The sequence below is a fragment of the Enhydra lutris genome, unplaced genomic scaffold, assembly GCF_002288905.1.
Source record: "Enhydra lutris kenyoni isolate GAN:26980312 unplaced genomic scaffold, ASM228890v2 scaffoldscaffold6, whole genome shotgun sequence".
Classification (NCBI taxonomy): Eukaryota; Metazoa; Chordata; class Mammalia; order Carnivora; family Mustelidae; genus Enhydra; species Enhydra lutris.
The window spans coordinates 22270083-22293645 of NW_019154090.1; the positions used below are offsets into that span (position 1 = coordinate 22270083).

A 23563-nucleotide genomic window follows, 5' to 3' on the forward strand; every position below is an offset into this window, starting at 1 on the left:
TTTTAAAAAATGTGAACCAAAGACTATCACAGTGGTCCACATGATGTCCAGAGGACTGAGAAAGGGGTTCTAGGCCAGGCTGGGAGCAGTGAACAACGTAGGGACTCGAGTGGGGTTCTGGGTGTAGAACTGAAAGGGTTTGAGGAGAGGCCAGGAAATCCAGGAGGCCTGCGGGAGGAGGGGGAGCAAGACAGGGAAGAATTTTGGTCCTTGAGCACTGAAGATGAGCCCTTTGGAGTGGTTGGGGGCTTCTGGCTGAGTAAATAAACTTCGCCCGAAGCTCTGGGATTCTGCTGGGGTGGGGAGCCAAGAAAAGGCCTTGACCCCATCCTCAAGTGTCATGGCTCATATGGGAAGCAGACAGCCTTCTTGGGCCAGTTGAGGAAAGCACAGAGGGATCTAGGGGAGCAAGTAGTCATCCCTTCATGCCCCCTCCTACATACTCTCCTTAACCTGTTTTTCTCTTCTCCCAGGCCCAGCTGGGGGTGGGATGGGGGTGGGGGGCAATTATAAACCATGACAAGGACCTGACCCACCTGTGTGAATTCTGGTTCTAAATTTCTCTAGCAGTGTGACCCTGGGCAGGTTGCTTAATCATTTGAGCCTCAATTTCCTCATTTATAAAATGGGCATAATACCCTCTTTGCCCCCTTTACCCCTTCCTGAAAAATGCATTTCACGTTTTTTCGACTGCCGCCATGAAATATGCCTGTGTTGTGCTTGGAAGGAGATGCTGCGAAGTATGGCTCTTGGGCACCTCATGCCGAAATCCCTTCCTTTAAGCTCCTGAGTGCTCAATAGGCCTGGGGCCACTGGTCCCTTGTGCAGCTTAGTAAAGGAGGCACTTGGCGGGTTTACAGGCAGCTGGCATCCCAAAAAGCAGACTGGGCTGGAAATTGAGCTCTGTCCCCAATTCTCAGGGTGACCTTGGGCGACCCCTAGTGGGACAGGTGGCAACACGCAACGTCCCAGCAAGGATGGGTTTTGCCGCACCGTACCAGATTTTGCTGATGTATTTACTTCTCCCGCAGGTACCAGGTAGCAGTTCCTTCAGTACATTTTTGCATTGCGGCTTTCATTTATTCCCTTGGATGCAGTGCTCATATCCTCTTTTACACCACTGTTCGTATGGAATGGGGTTTCATTTACTGGTAAATGCAATATATTTTATTATTTACAGTGTATCACTATTGGTGTCATTTTTTTTCTTAGTTTTTTGGACTTCTGTCCATTCCAGAGCTTTTGAGTTCCTACTAGAGTCCTCTGAACTGTATGTATATAACCAAAGTGTTTTTTCATATAAAACCACTTTCAGGGCATGTTCAGTATGTGTATTTTAAAATTCATTTTATGTAATAGCTTTAAAAAGAAAGCACTTTCTGCGTACTAGGCACTGTCCTATGTACCTTATAAACTTGTTTAATCCTCATGACAACTCTCTGGGGTGCAAGTTATCTCTGTTTTTTTTGTTTTTTTTTAAGATTTTATTTATTTGAGAGAGAGCTTGCGTGCTCTCTTGAGGGAGCTTGAGCAGGGGGAGTGGCAGAGGGAGAAGCAGACTCCCCACTGAGCAGGGAGCCAGATGTGGGGCTGGATCCCAGGACCCTGGGATCATGACCCCAGCTGAAGGCAGATGCTTAACTGACTGAGACGCTCAGGCGCCCCGTGAGTTATCTTCATTTTATGGCTGAGAAACTGAGCCTCGGAGAGGTTAAATGTCATGTTCAAGTTCATACAGCTAACAAATGGCAGAACCAGGACTGTATCCTAATTTTCTTCTAACTACTCCATTGTGTTACCTCTGGTCTCAAAATTATTTTCCCATAGCCTTTCGATGTAAACTTGGGATGATTTGTATCTTATAAGCCAAGAAGCAGGCTGTATTCAGCTATTAGCCTAACCTCGGGTCTGAGCCCAAATTCCTCTTCAGGGTGACCTCAGGCCCCAGAGCCTTATCTGTAAAATTGGGGGAGCATGTGAAGAATTATATGAATTGTTTTATTTATTTTTAAAAGATTTATTTATTTTTGGGGGGCACCTGGGTGGCTCAGTGGGTTAAGCCTCTGCCTTTGGCTCGGGTCATGGTCTCAGGGTCCTGGGATCGAGTCCTGCATCGGGCTCTCTGCTCAGCAGGGTGTCTGCTTCCCCTCTCTCTCTGCCTGTCTCTCAGCCTACTTGTGATGTCTCTCATTCTGTCGAATAAAATATTTGAAAAAAATAAAAAAAGATTTATTTATTTTAGAGAGAGAGAGCATTCGTGTGGGGGGGAGGGGCAGAGGGAGAGGAAGGAGGAGAGAAGCAGACTCCCTGCTGAGTGCAGGGCCTGTCAAGGTGCTCAGTCTCACCACCCTGAGATCATGACCTTAGCCTAATTAAGTTGGCCGCATCACCAGCTGAGCCATCCAGGTGCCCCAGGACCTTTTTTATGCATTGAAATAAATCTGAGGAAAAAATGTATATAAGTCAAACATTAAAACAGTTAATAAGGGGTGCTTGGGTAGCTCAGTTGCTTAAGCATCTGACTCTTGATTTTGGCTCAGGTTGTGATCTCAGATCGAGCCCCTTGTCAGGCTCTGCACTAGGCCAGGAGTTTGCTTTGGATTCTCTCTCCCTCCTCCTCCCTCTGCTCCTTCCCCCCACCCTGGCTCTTTATCTCCCTCTCAAAAATAAAAAATAAAAATAAAACAATAAAGAAGGTCCTGGCATGCCCCCCCTACCCCCGACAACCCACACTACAGGATTTTATACGTAGTGGGCTTTCTGCAAGAATTCTGGGGATTAAGACAAGACCAGGCTTCAGGGAAGGTCTACTTTACCCCTTCTGAGAAGTTAATTTCTAGTCCGGGGAGAGATACTGGTAATTTCTACAGGTTTGTAGAGTTAGGTCCCACGTTAGGTGATTATGTAAAGTAACTGCCAACTTCATAATGAAGCTGGTTCTGTTGTTCTCCTTTATTTGACAGATGAGGAAATAGAGACCAGTGGTCTGCCCAAGTGACTCAGTGGGTGTGGTGGGTGGAAAGGTCATCCGGGTCATGTCCTTTTGGTTGCCACAGGCGTCCTTGCCTCTGGCTACTGTCCCCTGTCTTGTTGAACCAAGGTGCCCAAGTCCCAGCCAGAGGCTCTTGAGGGCTCCGTGGGCCTGGGCTGCTGGTGCCTGGAGGTGGGATCCTCACGTCTTAGAATAGAAGGGACCTTGGAGGTCCTCAGGAGGCCACTGGCATCAGAAAAGCAGACTAGGCTGGACATTCTGAGTGTTTTGTCTAAATTGGCTAGGTGACCGTGAGCTGGCTACTGCCCCTCTCTGGGCCATGGCTGGGGTATGGAAGGCCCCATTAACTGTCATGTTCCCTGGTACTAGTCCAGCTTTTCCATTTAATGTGTGAGGACACGTAAGGTCCAGAGAGGGATTGGGATTTTCCTGTATAATCTTACAGTCCAAGGAATTCTTAAAAAGATCCCTTTCTTGGTCCATGGCGTGGGACTTGCAGGGGCCCTGAAATCAGATTGCCTGGCATGTAGTAATTGCTCAATAAATGTGGTGCATCATTTTATTGAGCAACATCCTATAGTGATTGAGTGTGAGTCTTTCTCTTACTAGTTGTGTGACCTTGCCCTGAATAAGTCATTTAACCTTTTCCTGCCTTGGTTTCCTTAGGTGTGAATTTGTTAATAACAACCTCTCTTTATGGGGGAGGAATGAAACTTGATTACCCATGTATAATATAGAGCTAGCTAGGTACATAGCCCATAATAAGTGCCCAGTAAACACAGAAGTCTGTCCCTGCTGGAAATCTTCGAGTGATTCCCACAGCACTTTAGAGTCCTGTCCAAACTCCCCGGAGTCCTAGAGGCCTATCAAGGTATCACTTCACCCTTGCCTCCTTCTCATCTTCTACCAGTCTCAGCCCCACCACTCCGCTTTGTGCCAAGTTCATGTCCACAGAGTGCTTTTTGTTTGCTTATTTGAAAGATCTTATTTATTTGATAGCGAGACAGACAGTGAAAGAGGGAACACAAGCAGCGGGAGTAGGAGAAGGAGAAGCAGGCTTCCCACCAAGCAGCAAGCCCGATGCCGGGTTCAATCCTAGGACCCTGGGATCATGACCTGAGCCGAAGGTAGTTGCTTAATAACTGAGCCACCCAAGTCCCCTTTTTGTTTTTTTTTAACCTTAGTTATTTTCCCTGGTTTCAGCTTAAATGTCACCTCAGGAAGGCTGGCTCTGACCTCTCAGGACCAGTCTCCCGGCCTTCCTGCCCACGTTGTTCAGTTTGCTACATCACATTTAACTGAGTAATGATGAGTTTTGTCCTTGTCTCTCCCTCCCTTGCTCCGTGGCGAATTGCTTTCTTCCCCGTGGAACCCCCCCAACACTCCCTGAAGAGGCTGGGCATAGATACTTGTTGGTACTGGGCACCCAGTCTCCTGCCGAGTCTCCTTACCTACATCCACATCGCTCTCTCTCGGGCAGATCTGGTCAAGCTCTGTTGAGCTTCAGACCCCTTAGAGACTCCTTGGTGCTCTGGGGACGGCTGCGAGGATGGAAAACCAGACGCTGTCACCTGGCATCGAAGGTGCCTCAAATCTGGCTCTGATCTTTCTCCCCACCTCGCCCCACACTCCAGCACTGAGACTCTGGGCAAACCGGCCTCTGTTTGACTTTATTTTCTCATCAGTTTTAAGGTGACCAAGGGTGCTTCTGAATGTCAGGTTAACCTCAGCCATTTACTGTCTCCCCACTGATGGCAAGCCTGTCCCAGGAGAGATTGATTTGTCCGGAAAAGCCTGTTAATTTCAGAGACTCTTCTTTAACTGTCCCTCTGTTTCTCTTTTCCCAACTGCCTCCTTTTCCTCCCTTGTCCCCATCATGACCCACAGCCATCTTGACACACTGCCATTACCCAGGTGTTTTTCTAGTCTCCCTTCCTGTGCCCTCCCCACCCCCCACTATACAGATCCACTCTAAAATGTTTTCTCTAGGTCCTTGAACAATGCTGGATAATCCTCCATTGGTTTTAAAGTCCTCTGCACATTTTAATGTTACATTTAAGGGGGCGCCTAGTTAGCTCTGTCTGTGGAACATGTGACTCTTGATCTTGGGGGTTGTGAGTTCAAGCCCCATGTTGGGTGTAGATTACTTAAAAAAAAAAACCTTTAAAAAATTACATTTTACAGCTCTTGTTCTGTCCCTCCCCACATCATTTTTAATATCTCTCTATGCGAACATTCAGTTCATTACATCTGGCCCAGTAGGCCACAGCATTTGTCTGTCACATTTCACTTAATCATCTCTTTGTTACAGACACGTGGTTCCCTCCAGTGCCCTGCCCTCATCATGGCTGCTTCAGGGAACATCTTGTCCTGCTCCTTCTGGGCCTTGGCACAGATTTCTCAGTGCAGTTGCTGAGCCTTAAGGGGTTTCCTTATTCCCAGGTACTGATTGGTGCCTGCCCTCCTGCATGAGTGTCCCAGGGTGTCCTCACCACCCAGCGTAGGAGGAGCCCCCTTCCTCTCCATCTCTGCCAGTGTTCAGTATTTTCCCTCTCATGTTTGGCAATCTGATGACTATAAAGTGGCCTGTTTCTGATTTGCTTTCTGAACACCAGTGAAGTCATTCTGTTGTACTTGTTAGTTGAAATTTCCCTTTTGTGAATCTCCTATTTATAAATGCTTTGCCTGTTTGCCTATTTGATTCTCTTTTTCTTGGAATGAGTTAGGTATTAATTCCTTGATTCATTTTAACACAGTAAAAATTCACCCTTTTAAAAAAAAATGAATCTTAACAAACATATATGACTACGGAATCACCACCACAGTCATGATGCAGAATGGTTCCGTCACCCCACAGAATTCACTCATGCCCCTATACAGTCTCTCTTCCCACCTTGTGGCCCTGGCAGACACTAAGCTATTTTCTGTCCTAAGTTTTGCCATATTCAGACTATCATATAAATGGGATCATATAGTATATAGCCTTTGATTTTGCCTCTTTCTTTTAGCGGAATGCAGTTGAGACTCATGCACCTTGTGTGTATATCGGTAGGCCCTCAGTTCCTTCTTATGGATGAAGAGCATTCCGTTGGGTGAATATACTACATTTTGTTTAACCATTTATCATGTGAAAGATACTTGAATTGTTTGTAGATTTGTAAGTTTGTTTCTGATGACTTGATAGTTTTGAGGAGTACTGGTTAGGCATTCTGTAGAATGCTTTAGAATCATGTCTCATTTCTTGAATATTATGCCTTGAGTTTGGAGGACATCCCATTGGGATACTCAGGGGCTCAGGGACATACTTCCCAGAGCCAATGACACTGTTGTCTGCAATGGAGGTCTCACAGGTTTTTGTTTTTTTAAGAGACTTTATTTATTTATTAGAGAGAAAACACAGGCGGTGGAGAGGGAGACACAGGCTGCCCATCGAGCAGGGAGCCCGATGTGGGGCTCCCTGCTCGATGTCAGCTCATGACCTGATCCAAAGGCAGACACTTATCCAACTGAGCCACCCAGGCGCCCCTCACAGGTTTTAACCGTCATTAAAACTACCTTTACTGACTCTGTTTCTCCCCCTTCCCCCATACAACCTCTCTGTCTCTGTCTCTCTCTTTCTTTCTTGTTTTCTTTGTTGTTTGTTTTCAGACCCCATTTTGATTTTAGTTCTTGTCCAGACTATTTCCCATTGCTGGCAGCAGTGAGTGGCAATTGGTTTTATGGCCTGTTTGTTGATCTCTTAACAGGGTGATGGGGATCTGTTCTCTCTCCAGGGGGAAATGTGGGCAACTCTGATTTGTTCGTTTCCTTGTTGTTGTTTTTACAGTTTGCTTGCCTATTTGCAAGCTCAAATCAATTAAGAAAACATTGAGAGAATTAAGAAAGCATCAAAAGGAGAACAGCCCATTGAGGCTGGTGGGTTTTGGTGTTTCTTGGTTTATTTTGGCACATGGCTGTGGTTGTAGAACTGAAGCTGAAAGTTTGCAGTATGTCTGGAGGAGTCTAAAATATTGTCCTACTTTGTAGTGTGTTAAAAAGTTAAATTGTAATAGGTCATAAATTTAAGGTTTGTTTTGATTGGTTTATCAGACGTCATGGGGCATATATAAATAGAAGGAAACAAAAAATTTACAGGAAATGAAGAGATGGAAGTTCTAATAGTTTCAGCATACTAGCCTTTATTTATTTATTTTTTTTTAAAAGATTTTATTTATTTATTTGACAGAGAGAGATCACAAGTAGACGGAGAGGCAGGCAGAGAGAGAGAGAGGAGGAAGCAGGCTTCTTGCTGAGCAGAGAGCCCGATGTGGGACTCGATCCCAGGACCCTGAGATCATGACCTGAGCCGAAGGCAGCGGCTTAACCCACTGAGCCACCCAGGCGCCCCAACATGCTAGCCTTTAAAAAGAAAAAATTAGTTTACATAAACATGAGTTTAGGAAGATTTTTTTGAATAGTTACTATTTGTTTTAACAGCTTTATTGTTACATAATTTACATTCTGGAAATGCACCCATTTAAAGTGTTCAATTCAGTTAATTTTTGCATATTTAAAGAGTCATGTAACCATCAGCATAATCAGTTTCACTCCCCATCTGTGCCCTCCCTACCCCAGCTGTCGGCCAACACTGATATACCTCATTCTTTCTAGATTGGCCCATTTGGGACATTTCGTATAAATAGAATCATGCAATATGTGGTCTTTTGTTAAGGACTTCTTTGACTTAGCCTAGTTTTTTTTTTTTTTTTTTAATTTCTTTTTTTAAGATTTATTTATTGGACAGAGAGAGATCACAAGCAGGCAGGCAGGCAGAGAGAAAGAGGGGGAAGCAGGCTCCCTGCTGAGCAGAGAGCCAGGGCTCCATCCCAGGACCCCGAGACCACAACCCGAGCTGAAGGCAGAGGCTTAACCCACTGAGCTACCCAGGCGCCCCTAGCCTCGTGTTTTTGAGGCGTATCCATGTTGTAACATGAGTCAGTACTTCATTCTTCTCGGTGCTGAATAACCTTCTGGTGCGTGGAGAGGCCATGTTTACTTCTCTGTTCAGGGAACATCGGGGTTGTGTCTATTTTTTTTGGCTCTTTTGAATAATGCTGCTATGAGCATTTGTGTAGAACTTTTTGCATGGATGTATGTTTTCATTTTCTGGGGTGTCTACCTAGGAGTAGAATTGCTGAGTCACATGGTGATTGTCTAGACTTTTGAAGAACTGCTGGATTCTTTCCGAGGTGGCTGCACCATTTTACATTTCCAACCATGGTGTGTGGGGGTTCTAATTTCTCTACATCTTTCCCAACCTTGTTATTTTCTGGGTTTTTAAAATTATTATTATTATAGCCATTAATTTCTTTAATGCCTAATGAGTTGAACATCTGTGTTTGCCTATCTTTGGAGAAATGTCAGTTCCTATCCTTTGTCCATTTTTAAATTGGTTGTTTATCTTTTTATTATTGAGTTGTGAGGGTTCTTTATATAGAGGTTTCTAATCAGATATTATTTGCGAATATTTTATTTGCGCTTTCTTTTTTTTCTTTTCTTTTCTTTTTAGTTATTTATTTATTTAAAGTAATCTCTACACTCCACATGGGACTCAAACTCAGGATTCTAGAGAGTCACATGCTCTTGCAACTGAGCCAGCCATCTGCCCCTAGTTTCACTTTCTTGATATGAATTACTCTTTACATTTTCGCTTATTTCTAGTACTTCCCCGAAAAAAAGCCCACCCGTGGATTTTCAAATTTCTTGCATTCTCTCTCTTTCTCTCTCTCTTTTTTTTTTTAAAGATTCATTTATTTGTTTTATAGAAAGTGAACACACACAAATGGGAAGGGTAAGGGGAGAGGGAGAGAGAATCTTGAGCAGATTCTGCACTGAGCACAAAGCCCAATGCCGGACTTGATGTCACGACCCTGAGATCATGACCTGAGTTGAAATCAAGAGTCAGATGCTCAACTGACTGAGCCACCCACGCGCCCCTTGAGTTCCCTTTCTACCCTTTTAGTTACTTAATTAAAACTTTATACTTAGTTAACAGTTATTTATATTAAATTATTTCTGTTGAAATAAACAGTGTGGTTTCTGACCCTGATCACATCCTGATACAAATGGTATTCTTTTGTGTTTTTGTGGGGTTTTTTTTTGACATAATGTTTGTGAGGTTTATCCATGTTGATGCGTGTAGCTGTAGTTCATCTCCATTTCCTTGTACATTCCACTGGTGGGGCTATTACAGTGATGCTGTTGCAAGCCTTCTTGCAGGTGCTTTTCGGTGATCATGTGTGCATGTTTCTGTTAGGTGTGTAGGTTCCTAAGAGCGAAATTGCTGAGTCATGGGGTAGATAAAAATTCCACTTTAGTAGATAATGCCAATTTGTTTTCCGAAGCGATTGTACCTGTTTACACTCCTGTCTGTAGTGTGTGAGGACTCTAGGTGCTCCTTATCCTCTCCCACCAGTACTTGGAATTGGGAGTTTTGTTCATTGTGGCCACTTTGGTGGGTGTCAGCTTCATTTATTAAGTCCTTCATCTTCCCACTGTCCTATGATATACCACCTTTGTCATAACAAGAGCCATAAATGGGGCACCTGGGTGGCTCAGTGGGTTAAAGCCTCTGCCCTCGGCTCAGGTCATAATCCCAGGGTCTTGGGATCAAGCCCCATATGGGGCTCTCTGCTCAGCAGGGAACCTGCTTCCCTTCCTCTCTCTGCCTGCCTCTCTGCCTGCTTGTGATCTCTGTCTGCCAAATAAATAAATAAAATCTTAAAAAAAAAAAAAAACAGGAGCCATAAATGTATGGGTCTGTCCCTGGACTCTGTTCTATTTCATGGGTCAGCCTGGCTCTCCACTGTCACACCATCATTATGTTTACTATAGCTTCACGATAAGTCCTGAATTGTAGCAGTTACATCTTATTTTCCTCTTCTTCTTTTTTTCTTTCCTTTTTTCTTTTTTCTTAAGATTTTATTTATTTATTTGACAGAGAGAGAGAGACAGTGAGAGAGGAAACACAAGCAAGGGGAGTGGGAGAGAGAGAAGCAGGTTTCCTGCTGAGCCGGATATGGGGCTTGATCCTAGGACCCTGGGAATAGAACCTGAGCTGAAGGCAGATGCTTAATGACTAAGCCATACAGGTGCCCGTCCTCTTCTTTTTCATAATATCTGGCAACTCAGGGCCATTTACTCTGATTGATTGATTGATTGATTGGGGGGATAAAGTGCAAATGAGAGCACAGGAGCAGGGGGCGGGAGAAGTGGACTCCCCACTGAGCAGGGAGCTCAATATGGGGCTTGATCCCTGGGTCCTGGGATCATGACCTGAGACGAAGGCAGGGGTTTAACCAATTGAGCCACCCAGGTACCCCTTTCTTCTTCTTCTTCTTCTTTTTTCCAGAGAGAGAGTGAGTGGGGTGGGAGGCAGAGAGAGAATGTTAAGCAGGCTCCATACCTGGCATGGAGCCCGACACGGGGCTTGATCTCACAAGTCTGAGCTCATAACCTGAGCCGAGATCAAGAGTAGGACATTTAACCAACTGAGACACCCAGGCACTCCTCCCTATGGTTTTTAAAATTTTTCATGGATTTTTTTTTTAAGATTTTATTTTAAAGTAATCTCCATAGCCAGCACGGGGCTTGAACTCACAACCCCGAGATTAAGAGTTGCACGCTCTACCAGCTGAGCCAGCCAGGCACCCCAAGAGATAGTCTTCATGGATTTAAATGCATCAGTCCTTTCCTTTGTGGTTTCTGAGTTTTGTGGCAGACTTTGACAGTTCTGGGCATGTTTCACTGTTACCTGTAAATGTTGCCTGTGAGAGAGAAAACAGTAGCTGCTGCTGCTTTTCTGAAAAGCTGCTAGGATCGTAACAAATTAGCTCTCAAATAGAAAATTGCCTTCTTCCTGGCTTCTGAACGTGCCGTATGCCTTCCTGCTCCCAGGCTTTGTTGACGCTGCTTCCTCTGAGCTCTGCTCCCATTCCTGCACATTCCTCCCGCCTGCTGGTCCTGCCCTTCCATACACAGAACACTTCCCTTGTCCCATCCTCTGTGTCCCATCAAGTCAGGCCCATGCCAGCTTGGAAACCAGTGAGGCTAGACAGGTTCTGTCCCCCCAGCAGCGGGCGTGGATCTCTCCCTTTCCCTGGAGTGAAGGGGCTGTAGGCCTGTGACATTATTGCAGACTGAGGGGTCAGGACATGAGGAGGCTTGTTTCTAACCCGGTCCCTGCCATCGTACAGAAAGTCTTTTGGTGTGACAGTGGCTCTGCAGAGTGCCATGTGACCTTGATGCAGAACATGTGTAGGGGCGCCTGGGTAGCTCAGTGGGTTAAGCCTGTGCCTTTGGCTCAGGTCATGATCTCAGGGTCCTGGGATCCAGCCCCCTGTCGGGCTCTCTGCTCAGCAGGGAGCCTGCTTCCCCCCCACCCTCTGCCTGCTGCTCTGCCTCCTTGTGATCTCTGTCAAATTAAGAAATAAAATCTTAAGAAAAGGAACATATGTGGCTAGCGCTCTGGGGGTCCTCAGAGGACGCCCAGAGTCTGCCCTACTCCCTGGTCCCTCCCTTCGGACTGGCTGCAGTGAGTGGCCCTCTATCTGGGGCGGGGGTTGAGGGCATGGTCAGACTAGTCTGCCTCAGTATTTGAGCCTGGTCAGGACACGTTTGGGGCTGGCTTCACCTGGAGTGGAGATCAGGGACTCGTGGGGCTCCATCTGGAGGCAAGAGAGGGGATGTTTCATGGGCTTCTGGCCAGGGCCTGGAGCTGATGTGGGGAGAGGCTTGTGGTAGTTAGACCCTCCTTGTCCAAGACACAGTCCACAGTCCACTTAGTGCTCAGCACTCCCTTGGTTCTGATCTCAGACCTCTGCTTTGTGCTGTGGTTGACTGGCTATGGGTGACTTTAGGGAAGGCGTCAGGATCGCACCGGGCCCAGCAGCTGCTCCCCAACCTTTGTTGGGGTCTGGTGGGATGTTTGTAGCTCAGGTCCGAGCCCTGTGGGGGATCTAGAGGCTGGGATCTAGCCCTCCCTCTGCCCCAGATCCACTGGGTGACTTCAGCTAGTCCCTGCCCCTCTTGGCTATCTGTTCATTGAACCAATATTTCTGTTCTTCTTGTGCCTCAGGCGCTGTGGTCATTGTTACACACGAATGATGGGGACAGAGATCCCAGCCCTGCCCACCTTGTGTGCAGTGTGAAAACTGGTCATATAGTTGAACTGACCCTGCAGGGGCAGAGGGCACAGCCCAGGCCACACATGGTGGCTGCCTGGAGCTGATCTCAGGGAATCCCTTAAACCCGTCGGTCCCACCTTCAGCTGGTCCCACCTTTAGCCAGAGCTTCTGGGAGGCACCTACCTCCCTGTTCCCAAAGCCTCCCTGTTCTTCCAAGATCACCTGGCTTTCCAGGAGCATTGAGGTGTCCCTGGAGATCCAGGCTCTAATCCTAAAGGCTGGGTGACCTGACCCTGGTCTTCCTGGTGCCACAGAACCACTCCACAGAGATACACTGTGGTGATTCCTGAGGGTCCTCCCCACTTGGGCCTCTCTTTCCCCCAGGATTGTTTTCTGCAGCACTTATGTCTGCCCCCGTCCACACTCCTAGTCTGGTCTCAGGGGAGCCTTACCCCAGCTGGGAGTGGGGGAGGGGTCTGGGCAGCCACTAGGGATAGGAGAGGGCAGGAGGTTCTTTAGGGACTAGAAGCTCCTCTATTTCACCCCAGCAACAGACACACAGACCCAAAGCAGTGCTCAGACTTCTATTGGAGACTCTGCCTCCCCTGGGTCCAATTTCCAGCCTACATGCGTCTTCTGGATTATACTCCTGGTGGAGTGGCTGGGCAGGGCACAGAGGAGGGGTCTGGCATCCTGTCCTGAGAAGGGACCTTGGTGAGCTTTGTGGCAGTGGCAGTGGCTGGGAAAGAGTGGTCATTCCCTGTGTGGGGGTGCACGTGAACTTGGGTCCAACAGGACACAGGGCCTGTCCTGTGGTGAGCAGCCATGAGGCCAAGCTCCTGAGAAGACAGTCCTCTCTTGGGGTGGTGGGAGGTCATGGTGGAACACCTGTCTCACATTGGCTTTGCACCCCTTGCCTGGCACTGTGCACTCTCAGCCTGTTCCTCCACAGGGAGCTGGGCCCCTAGCCCCTCAGAGGGAGGATCCCCTGAGAAAATCCTGTGGGGTCACGGGCATGGAGCATAGTGAGTGTGGGGAGCAGGAGAGTGGAACAGGGGCCTGGGGCTGGGGGGCTGGGGTGACCTAATCGTCCTTGTCCTTGGCCCCATGCTTGAGGATGCGGGTAAACTCCACGTAGTTGAAGTTGCCTTTCTTATCAATGGGTGCCTCTCGGTACATCTCGTCCACTTCTTCATCTGTGAAGCGGTCTCCCATGGTGGTGAGTAGCTCCCGAAGGTGGTCCTCGTGGATAAAACCTGGGGGCAGGGCCAGGGCCCATGAGATAGGGACTCAGGCTGGGACATCCCTCACACCCTCCCCCTGTGGTCCGACAGCAGTCCTTGCAGTGAGTCTCCGGCTAGTTCAACTCTTCAGGGCCCCAGAGGGAGGGGTTCTGCAGTGTTTCTGTGGGGTCCTTCGGCCTGTGAGTGTGTGGGCTGGATATGTCTTACTTTGACCTGAGCCCTAGAGTTCCACTGCCCGAGTTTGCATGCTCATCCCCTTTCTTGGCTGTGTGACCATAGGCAAGTTATTTAACCTCTCTGTGCCTGTTTGATCTGGAAAATAGAGATGAAAATATGCCACCCTGATAGGGGACCATGAAGGTGGTCAGGAAGATGTTCTGATTGGGCCTGTGGGCACTGAGAAACTTCTGAAATTGGTGCCAGGGTCACTCTGGCCTGTCTCTGGGACAGACCAGCTGTGGGACAGAAGTCCTTTGTGAGGTCTGACGATGGGGGCTGGTTTTTGCACCTTATTGGCCAGAAGGGCCTGGAATGATTTGGTTTCTGGGGAGGTCTAAAATGGGGGCATTGTGCTGGGCCAACAGGTAAACGTGGGAAGCCTTGGTGGATATGGGCTGTTGTGGACTAGCGTCTGGGGGAAGGGAACAAGGACACATCTTAGTTTTTCTAGTTGCAGCGATGGAAATCCCAGCAGATGGGGGATTTCTGTTCTGGCTTTTGGGGACAGGGGCCCTGAAGTCCCAGCGCAGCCCCACTTGCGTCCTTGGGGACGCCCTGGGTAAAATACTCAGCCCCAGCCCTGTCCAGGCCTCCAGCAGGAGGCTGCTGACCTGAGGCCTCCTCGTCGAAGCAGGCGAAGGCATTTCGGATCACGTCCTCAGGGTCTGTGCCGTTCAGCTTCTCCCCAAACATGGTGAGAAACATGGTGAAGTTGATGGGCCCCGGGGCCTCGCTCATCATGCCCTCAAGGTACTCGTCGGTGGGGTTCTTCCCTGTGGCAAGTGGGACATTCCTATTGTCACTACCCTGTCCCTTCCCTCCTCCCTGCCCCATCCTTTCCTGGCCTGTGAGAATCCCACAGGCAGAGACGATAAGCTCTGTAAACTGTAGAGCGTCTGGCCAGCGTTCTGACTGCTCCCTCCCGCGGGCTCTCCAGGCTGCTTTGACCAGTTAAGGCCTCTGGTCCTGATATCCATGCCCTCCCGGGTGTGAGGGCTGCCGCATACTGACTGCCTGCGGCATCTGCGGCCCTGCCTGCCTGTCTGTGTTAACTTTAGCCATGTTGCGAGGTCACCGCAATGCCCCAGTCACATCTGTGTTGCAGGATAGCTGGGAGATTTAAGACACTTGTGCTGCTCTTGTTTGTCAACTGGGGTTGATGTTCCTACCAGAAGGCCACGCCTGACCTGTGGCCCCACCGACAAGAGCTACAAACAGGAATGAAAGTTTTTCTGAATAGAAGCCCAGGGTCCCACGTCAGCCCCCCCAACTCAGGGTTGCCCAGTCCTCCCACTGGACTTCCTGGGCGTGTACATGAGGGCCTTGGTCACCACTGCACAGGAAGGGAAATGGGCAGAGTAGGGTGGCCCCACTGTGCGGGGCAGGGCCAGGGACTCCCTCAGGCCTGTCTGGCCTCAGTGCTTGGGGCTTGACGAGCACAGGCTGCTTCCTCTTCTGCCAGAGGCTTCTCTCTCCCAGCCAGTGTCTCATCTGGTTGAAGGGTCTGCCAGGAACTGGGGGTCGGGGTGGTATCTGTGATGAGCACAGGGGAGGGATATGGGGGTAGGGCCACAGACTGGGGGTTCCCATCTGAGCAGGTTCCTGAGCCCTTTCAGCTCTAAGATTCTGATTCTAGGGAAGTGGCCGGAGTCAGAGAGGCTCTAAGGACCTGGCATGGGTGACTTCTAACAGAGGGAGGCACTCTGGCTTCCCCTCCAGCCTCAGTTCTCCATCTGCACAATGGAAGGTCTGTGCAGTTCCAACTTTCTTTAGTCACTCATCCTTTTCTTTAAATGAAGTAGAACCAGGCAGCCCAACCACGAATCTGCCTGAGGCAGTCTGGCTCCGGAGTGAGCCTGTCTGGGTTCAGATCCAGTGCCCAACTGCTCCATGCCTCAGTTTACCTATCTGTTAAATGGAGAAAGTACTGGCATCTGCTTGCCAGGGTAGGTACGACATGTCCCTACATGGAAAGGACTCCATATGCGATGAGCAGCCCACTGCCTGTTCCAGTTGCAACCCTCGCGGGACCCACTTAGACCCCAGCCACCCGATCCCTGCTCACCCAGTGAGGCCAGCATGTCATGCAAGTCTTCCTTGTCGATGAAGCCATCTCGGTTTTGGTCGATCATGTTGAAGGCCTCCTTAAACTCTTGGATCTGGGACTGGTCAAACATCGCGAAGACATTCGATGTGGCCCTCTGTGGCCGCTTCTTGGTGGTTTTGGCCTTGGCCCGCTTACTGGACATCTTGGCTTCAGGTGGGTGGGGCTTCCCTGCAGGAAGTGGGTGTGGGGGGAAGAGCCTAGGACCCTGGGCCAGGGGATCTTCCTGCCTACTTAAAGCCTGGCTGTCAGTGCCTGGACCTGGCATTCAAGGCCTCCCATAGGCTTGGGGCTCCTGTCACCCAGCTCATCAGAAAAGCAGACAGGCGTGGGCTCTGCGATCATAAACAACTTCTCTACCTCTCTGAGTGAGTTTCCTCATCTGGGAATGGGGACATGAGGAATGCCCAGCAGCAGGGAATAATTCGTGCCAGAGAAGCCCCTGGAATGGTGCCAGGCACAAAGTAAGCTATTTTTGCTGTGGCTGTTTGGGTAAGACACTTAGGATTGGATTCTGTGCCAACCTGTCCTCGCTTTCTCTCTTTTAATTCTTTATAGCATTTACATTGTCCATCTCTCTCCCTCCAAGTGAGAAGGTGGGCTGAAAAGTGGGAGGCTGTGAGGTTCCTGCCAGCTCCCTCTGCCCCCAGCAGAAAGGAGCTGGATCAGTGGCCCTGCATTCCTGACATTCTTGTCATCTCCTCCTCCTCCTCCTCCTCCTGCTCCCTCCTACCTCCTCCCCATCCCTCTGTGTTCCAGGCTCTGGATGTTCTAGAAGGCATATGCTCTGGGCAGTCTCCCCTCCCCCAACCTGCCCACACTTGACTAGCACCTTAGGTGGGTGATAGACCTGATTTGTTCTCACTCTGCTATGCTTATAGGGGCATGAGGCTCCCCTGGGCTGGGAGACCCAGCTTCTTGTCACCCTTGTCTAGATCTGGCCTCCTAGCTTCCAGCCAGTCTCTCCCAACCTATAGAGACCCAGAGCTGAACCACCTGTCATTTCACCTTGAAGCCCTTGAAAGTTCCTGGAACAAGTAGGCCCCTGAGCCTAGCATTCAGGACCCTGTGTGAACCCCTCCGACCTTTCGCTCTGACTGACCATGGTACCCTTCACTGTGTTCCTCTAGGTGCCTGTGATTCTGCCATGCTGGACCTCTGGATATTTCCCAGACAACCCCAGACTTTCCTTCTTGGTCACCCCCACCCCGAACACCCTTCCTTTTCCAGCCTAGTTCTTGAGACACCCCCTTGGGGAGCAGTTCCCACACCCTTGCTCTGACAGTAAGGACTTAGAGGTCTTTCTCTCCCTCCCCTGATTTACCAACAGGCTAATAGATGGTTGTTTAATGAATGGCTGTGAGGAGAACTACAGCCAGGTTATTGCCCCCACTGCACAGATGGGGAAACTAAGGCCCAGCAAGGTGCTCTTTCCCTGAACCTGTTATGGCCTGTGAGGACTCTTCCCCTGAAGACATAGAGCTGTATTCCCTTCAGCTGGGGCAGTTGTGCGTGTGGCTGAGGCCCCAAGACTACTGTCCCCTTTTCTCTTCTGCGCTTGGTTGAGGGCTTCCAGGAAGCTTCTGCCTGTTTTTAGCCCTGAATGTTGCCAGGCCTTTATCCCATGACTCTGTTCCAGTCATTCTCAGACTGTGGTCTTTGAGCTCTTAAACCCTGAGCAGGGATCCTGGCCAGCCCCGACCCTTCCCCAGGGCCACACCTGCCTGTAGGCATGACACACGGGCTGCTGTGTGCCTCTGGCCTGACACACCTGGCCCTGGGTGATTCTCATGTGGCTCGGGGTGGGTAGACAAAAGCCCTTCTCACCTGACCTGGGTCGGTGTGGGATGGTGGCATCAGCAGGGGTTTTGTGCTTTGAGGGCCTCAGTCCTTCCCTGAGCCTGTTGCTCACTGGGAACTTGGACTCATGGCACTAACAGAAGGCAGCCAAGAAGTAGTCCATGGCCATGAGAGGCTGTGATGGTTATCATCACTATTGCCAACCCCATCCTGTCTGCACAGCTCTAGGGCAGACACAGCCTGGAGAACAGAGGAAGCTGCAGCCGGAAGCAGGAATGGCTAGGACCTCACCCACTGTTGTGATACTGGCTGGGCTCTTCTGTCTTCATAGCCTACCCCTTCCCCACCCTCTTTGATCCCAAAGCCATATCGTGGCTGAAAGCACTGAACTTCAGGATTTGTCCATCCCAGCAATCTTGGGAAGCAGGGTGAGGGCACTCCCTCCCCCGCCTGACTGTGCCGTTTAAGAAGTGATGCACAAGAAGGGAAGTAGCATGCCCACGAGAGGGATAGAGAGCAACAGCTTGGGCTAGGCTTGGGTCAGTGGGTGGTAATGGCCAGCCGCTGGCACCCCTGATGCCTGAACACAAACACACATCCTGAGAGGCTTGTGGTGGGCCTGCTGCAGTTGAGGGCTCTCCGTGACCAGAGGCAGCTTCTAGGCTTGGTCGAGAAAAAGGGGTCAGAGGAAGGCTAGGTCCTTAGCCCTAGAGCCATCCCCTCCTGCTCCTGGAGGTCCTAGACACTAGGGATCAGATATAACTAGTGTTTGGCTGCAACTAGGTGCCACCTCCCCCCTTCTGGTGTTTGAAATCCCCCCATAACAGCAAAGACAAGGCCTGTGTCCCCCATTATCTCATCCCTATGGCTGGTAGTACCCGATGCCTTGCTAGTAAAATCACCTCCTCTGTGGCTGAGTTATCTGATTCATTCCTCAGGGCAGTTGCAGGGCTGGAGAGGGGGAGTAGAGAGTCTGAGGTCCCCCAGCCCAGGTCCCTGTCCAGCCCCCAGAGCCCTTGGCAGACCCTCTCCACCCAACAGGCATATTTGAGTGGATGTTGGAGTGCGTAGAACCCCCAAGTGCACGCACACAGCGTCGGTGTGTGTGGAGGGACGGATTTTCTCCCCGTCTCCATCCCTCTCTTCTGCCCCAGGAGTTCTGGAGGAGTCTCCAGGAGCCTTACAGGGCTCAGTTTCCAGTCTGACACACATGGTTTTACTGGGGCAGGGAACACCGGCGACCACATCCCCCCCTCCCCTCCTTCTGGACCCCCCCAGAGCTCTGGGTTTGGCTCTGAAACTCCATAATAAAGGGGCAGGGCCCGGCAGAGTTCCCTCACCAAAGGACCAGTGGCTCCCGCAGCCTGGAACCGTTTCCCTGCTGCCAGAGTCCCCGTCTGCCCCGCAACTCGCAGCCCCAGCCCTATGAGGGCTGCCCTCGCTGAGACCCTCGGGCGTCCCTGTCTGTGGGGCCGTCACACCGCCTCGTCTAGCTCCCCCGCGGCCGCGACTCCCACCTGGTGTGGAGAAGGAGCTCTCTCGATGTGCGGAGCCGGTGCGGGGCGGCGGACTGTTGGTCCGCTTGGGGCTCAGTGGGCGGGGCGGCGCGGGCCTTAGAAGGCAGAAGAATGCGCGCGGCGGGGCGGGGCGGGCTGTACGCTGGCGCAGCCTTATTTGGCCTTGACCCACTGGCTGGCGGCGGGGGCGTCTTCCCTGAGTAGGCAGGGGAGGTGATGCGGCGCAACGCTGGGACGGCTCGCTCCTGATTGTTAGGGGAGGGGGATTTATCTGGGCTGCCCCTTCCTCCCCAGTGAGGTAGGCAGAACACCTAGGGGCATTCTCCAGTTCTCAGGCCCTCCCCCCATCTTTCCCCCAAAGGCCTCCACTGCCTGGCCCATTCCCGTGGGAGGGCTTTCTTCCATTAGGCCAAGTATGGCTTTTTTCACCAGTCCAAAAGAAGGCATGTCAGATGGCTCCGCCATCCTCATGTGAAGGGTCATTCAGGTCCCTGCTGGCGTGGGGGCTCACGTGGGGCTTGGGTAGGAGGACTGTGCTAGGGACAGCCCACCTTGGCCAGATCACTGTCCTTTCCTGCTGGCGTCAGTTTCCCATAAAATGGGAGGGTGATGGTGAAGATTCAGGAAAAAAGAGTGGCCAGAAAGAGTCAAGTAGCACCCTGGGGGCTAGTGAGAGGGGCAGGGGCTGGGGGAGCCTGGGGCCTCCTCAGGGTGGCAGCACCCCTTACCCACTCTTGTTGACATTAGTCAGAAGAGGGAGTCAGAGAGGACAGACCCCTTCCCCCCACTCCCCCATTCTGCATCAGGTCCTGTCCATCACTTTGACCCTTGAAGGAACACCCTACCCACCTGGACTCCAGGCAGGCTTCCCTGTCCCTCCCCCACCCCCAGCCCACTGTGGAGCAGTGCAGACCTTCCAACACCCAGTTACTTACTGGTGTCAATACGAACTGACATTTTAGATGCAGGGCACTGTGTTGGGCGCTGGGGAAACAGCATTGCACTAAAGTAGTCACCCCGGGGAAGCAGTTTTTGTGAGGGAACTGTGATGAAGGAGTAGCTCCATGGCTTGGAGAGAGAAATGAGTTCCTTGAAGGAGAATAAAGCAGAGTTACTAAAGAGAGAGAGGAGGGTGCCTCCTGTGACACTGGGACAACCAGAAGTCATGCCCAGGGAGTGTTTGAGGCAGGTAGGGAGAGTTTGCCAACTCCTGGTCTAGGAGCAGCCAGAGGGGAGTGTGACTGGGGAGAAGGTTGGGAGATGAGCTCTAAGAAGCAGTGGGGACGTAGCCCGGGGCGCCTTGTAGGCCACCATGAGACATCAGAGTTCTGAACAGAAGGATGGCATGGTCTGGCTTATGTATTAACTGAATCCCTCTGGGTGAGACCAGTGAGGAGCTTTCCAGCAAGTGTTCAAACTAGTGTGGTAGCAGGGGGGCGGGCGAGAAGGGGTGGGGTTCTGGAAATATTCTGAAGTTGCATCCAATAGGATTTGCACATGGATTGGAATGTGTGTGAAAGAACAGAGTTGAGGTTGACTCCAAGGGTTTTGGTGTGAGTGGTGGGAGAGAGAGAGCTGCCACTTTCTAACATGGGTCTACTATGGAAGGAGTAGGTTTGAAGCGAGATCAGAGCTCTGTTTTGGACCTGTTAATTTTTTTTTTTAAAACAGTTAACTTTGAAATAATTTCAGACTTTGTATGGTACCTCTACCTTTATTCTAAGAGTTCACCCATACTCTCCAATTGTTGACATTTGGCTTTATTATATCCTCTTCTGTGTGTTTATGTGTATGTGTGGATATCTTGCCCCCGCCAACATCATTTGAGAGTAACTTGCATTCTTTATTACCTTTTTACCTGGAAATACTTCAGTGAGTATCTCCTGAAAAGGAGATTCTTTTCCAAATCCATAGTACATTTGTCAAAATCAGAAAAATTTTAACATTGATTTAATACTGTTACCTAATTTACAATCTATATTCAAATTTTGTCAGTGATCCCAATAATGTCCTTTACAGGAATTTTTTTCTGGTCCAGCAGTCAATCTAAGGTTATCATGTTTCTTTAATTTGTGTTTGGAGGGGGTGTAAAAAAAAACAACAACAAGAAAACATAAAAATTACCATTTAAGCATTTGAAATCTGTAGTTGGGGGGGCAGTAAGCACATTTCCATTGTTGTGCAGCCATCACCACAACCCAGGCGGCCTTCAATTGATTTTTGTGTATTGATCTTACTTCCAGGAACATTACTGAACTCATTTATTAACTAATAGTTTATTTATGGATATTTTAAGATTTTCTATATGAAAGATCATGTTATCTGCAAATAGAGATAGTTTAACCTCTTTCTTCTCAATCTGGGTTTCTTTTTTTAAAAAAAGATTTTATTTATTTATTTGACAGATCACAAGTAGGCAGAGAGGCAGGCAGAGAGCGAGGAGAGAGGAGGAAGCAGGCTCCCTGCTTAGCAGAGAGCCTGATGCGGGGCTCGATCCCAGGACCCTGGGATCATGACCTGAGCTGAAGGCAGAGGCTTTAACCCACTGAACCACCCGGGCACCCCTCAATCTGGGTTTCATTCATTCATTCATTCTGTTGCCTGGGCAACATTGCCCTCCAGTACATCAAATAGAAGTAGTAAAAGCAGGGGCACTTGGGTGGCTCAGTCAGTTGAATGTCCAAATCTTGATTTTGACTCAGGTCATGATCTCAGGGTTCTGGGATGGAGCCTCTTGTAGAGCCCCATGATGGGCTATGTTCAATGGGGAGTCTGCTTTGAGAGCCTCTCCCCCCTCCCCCTGCGCTGCCTCCCCTCTCTCCGCCTCTCCCTCCCACCCCCCTCCTGCATTTGCTTGCTGTCTTACGCATACCCTGTAATAAATAAATAAATCTTAAAAAAAAAAAAAAAGTAGTAGTAAAAGCAGACACCCTTGTCTTGCTCCTGAACGTATGGCGAAAGCTCACTCATTCATCATTAAATATGATAGTAGCTGTGGGTTTTTCTTGGATGCCCTTTATCAGCTTATAGAAGATCTATTCCTGGTTAAGTGTTTTTATTATGAAAGGATGTTGGGTTTTATCAAACACTTTTTATCCATCTATTGAGATGTCTTTAATCTCTCTCCTTTTTTTTTAAGATTTTTTTTATTTATTTGAGAGAAGGAGAGACAGAACACAAGCAGGGGGACAGAGGGAGGGGGAGAAGCAGACTCCATGCTGAGCTGGGAGCCGAAAGTGGGGCTCCCACCACCCGGAGATCATAACCTGAGCCAAAGGCAGACACTCAACCATCTGAGCCACCCAGGCGCCCCTCTTTAATCTCTCTTAACATGGAATTGTTAATTAGCTTTTGTTTTTCAAGACACTGACATTTTTGGAGAGTCCAGGCCAGTTACATGGTCCTTCCTCATGATTAGCTTCAAGTTATGGATTTTTTAAAAAATTATTTATTTGAGAGAGAGAGAGTGCATGGACAGGTGGACGCATGAGCAGGGGGAGGGGCAGAGGGAGAGAGAGAGAGAGGATTGGCTGTCCAGCAGACTCCCTGCTGAGTGCAGAGCCCAACTCCAGGCTGGATCTCATAACCCTGAGATCATGACATGAGCCAAAATCAAGAGTCTGATGCTCAACCAACTAAGCCACTCAGGCACTCCTCAGGTGGTGGATTTTTGACAGGAATATCACAGAAATGATGTACCTTTCTCAGTGTGTCTTAACAGAAGACATAGGACGTTATTTTTTTCCCTCACCAGCAATAATAACTTCACCATCTTTTTAAGGTTGTATCTGCTGGGTTATCCATCAGAAAGTTATAATTTTCCCCTTTTTTAATCCGTATTTCATGAGTAAGTAGTTTGTGGGGTGCTCCTTTGAGATCAAACATTCTGCTCCTCAGCAAACTTTCACCAACTTGTGACACCCACTGGTGATTTAGTTGTTGCTGGGACGGTTGCTTCGTGGTGACTTTCTGGCCCTTCTCACTTCCTTTTACTTCTGCTGGTTGGTGGACATGTTCATTTTGAGAGATAGAGATGTGAGTGGGAAGTGTGGAGTTCAAGGAAATTGGGGTTGCAGAGTCAGATGTGGGAGTCATCTGTCAGTCCATGGAAGGTTGGAGCCATAGCATTTGAGGCCCCCCAAAGGCCCATGTTTCCTGTTGGTCACAGGGCGTCACCAGGTTTGGGCTCTCTGCACACGTGCTAGAGATTAAACCCTGATGCTGGCTGGTCATTAGGGGACCATGGCCACCCCTGGACGCTGGAACTGGGGGCTCCTGTCTCATGGGAAGGTGGCTTCTGTAGGAGGAAAGGTCCCTGTTCCATTTAGAGCCTGTACTACTTAACGTGGCGTTTGAGGCCCTTCCTGTGCAGCAGCAGTCTCACACTTCAGCCTCTGTGCTTGCCTTTCTCGGCCTCAGCTTGGAGAACCCCTGTTCATCTTTTAGAGCCCAGCTCCAATACTGTCTTCTCTGTGAAGTCCCACCCCTCCTTCCCTCAGCAAGTTCACTTATTTAGGAAATAA

General features: G+C 49.5%; 1 protein-coding gene and 1 long non-coding RNA gene across 5 annotated transcripts in view; one reads left to right on the forward strand and one right to left on the reverse strand.

Moving 5' to 3' along the window:
- The window catches only part of LOC111141364, a 79635-nt gene that overhangs the window by 12743 nt on the left and 43329 nt on the right, over positions 1-23563 (forward strand). The gene's annotated exons all lie outside the window — the stretch shown is intronic.
- On the reverse strand, positions 11452-19100 carry LOC111141363 (myosin light chain 9). 3 transcript variants are annotated; one of them, XM_022493844.1, is made up of 4 exons: positions 19041-19100; positions 15685-15894; positions 14231-14392; positions 12727-13412 (listed from the first exon to the last, which is right to left on the reverse strand). In XM_022493844.1, the coding sequence occupies exons 2-4, from the start codon at positions 15866-15868 to the stop codon at positions 13240-13242; spliced, it is 519 nt and encodes a 172-aa protein (XP_022349552.1). In that variant the 5' UTR covers positions 15869-15894; positions 19041-19100; the 3' UTR covers positions 12727-13239. The 3 variants fall into 3 exon arrangements, with proteins under 3 accessions (XP_022349554.1, XP_022349552.1, XP_022349553.1); XM_022493845.1 differs by lacking the exon at positions 19041-19100 and adding an exon at positions 18426-18681; XM_022493846.1 differs by lacking the exon at positions 14231-14392 and having other exon boundaries at positions 11452-13412; positions 19041-19097.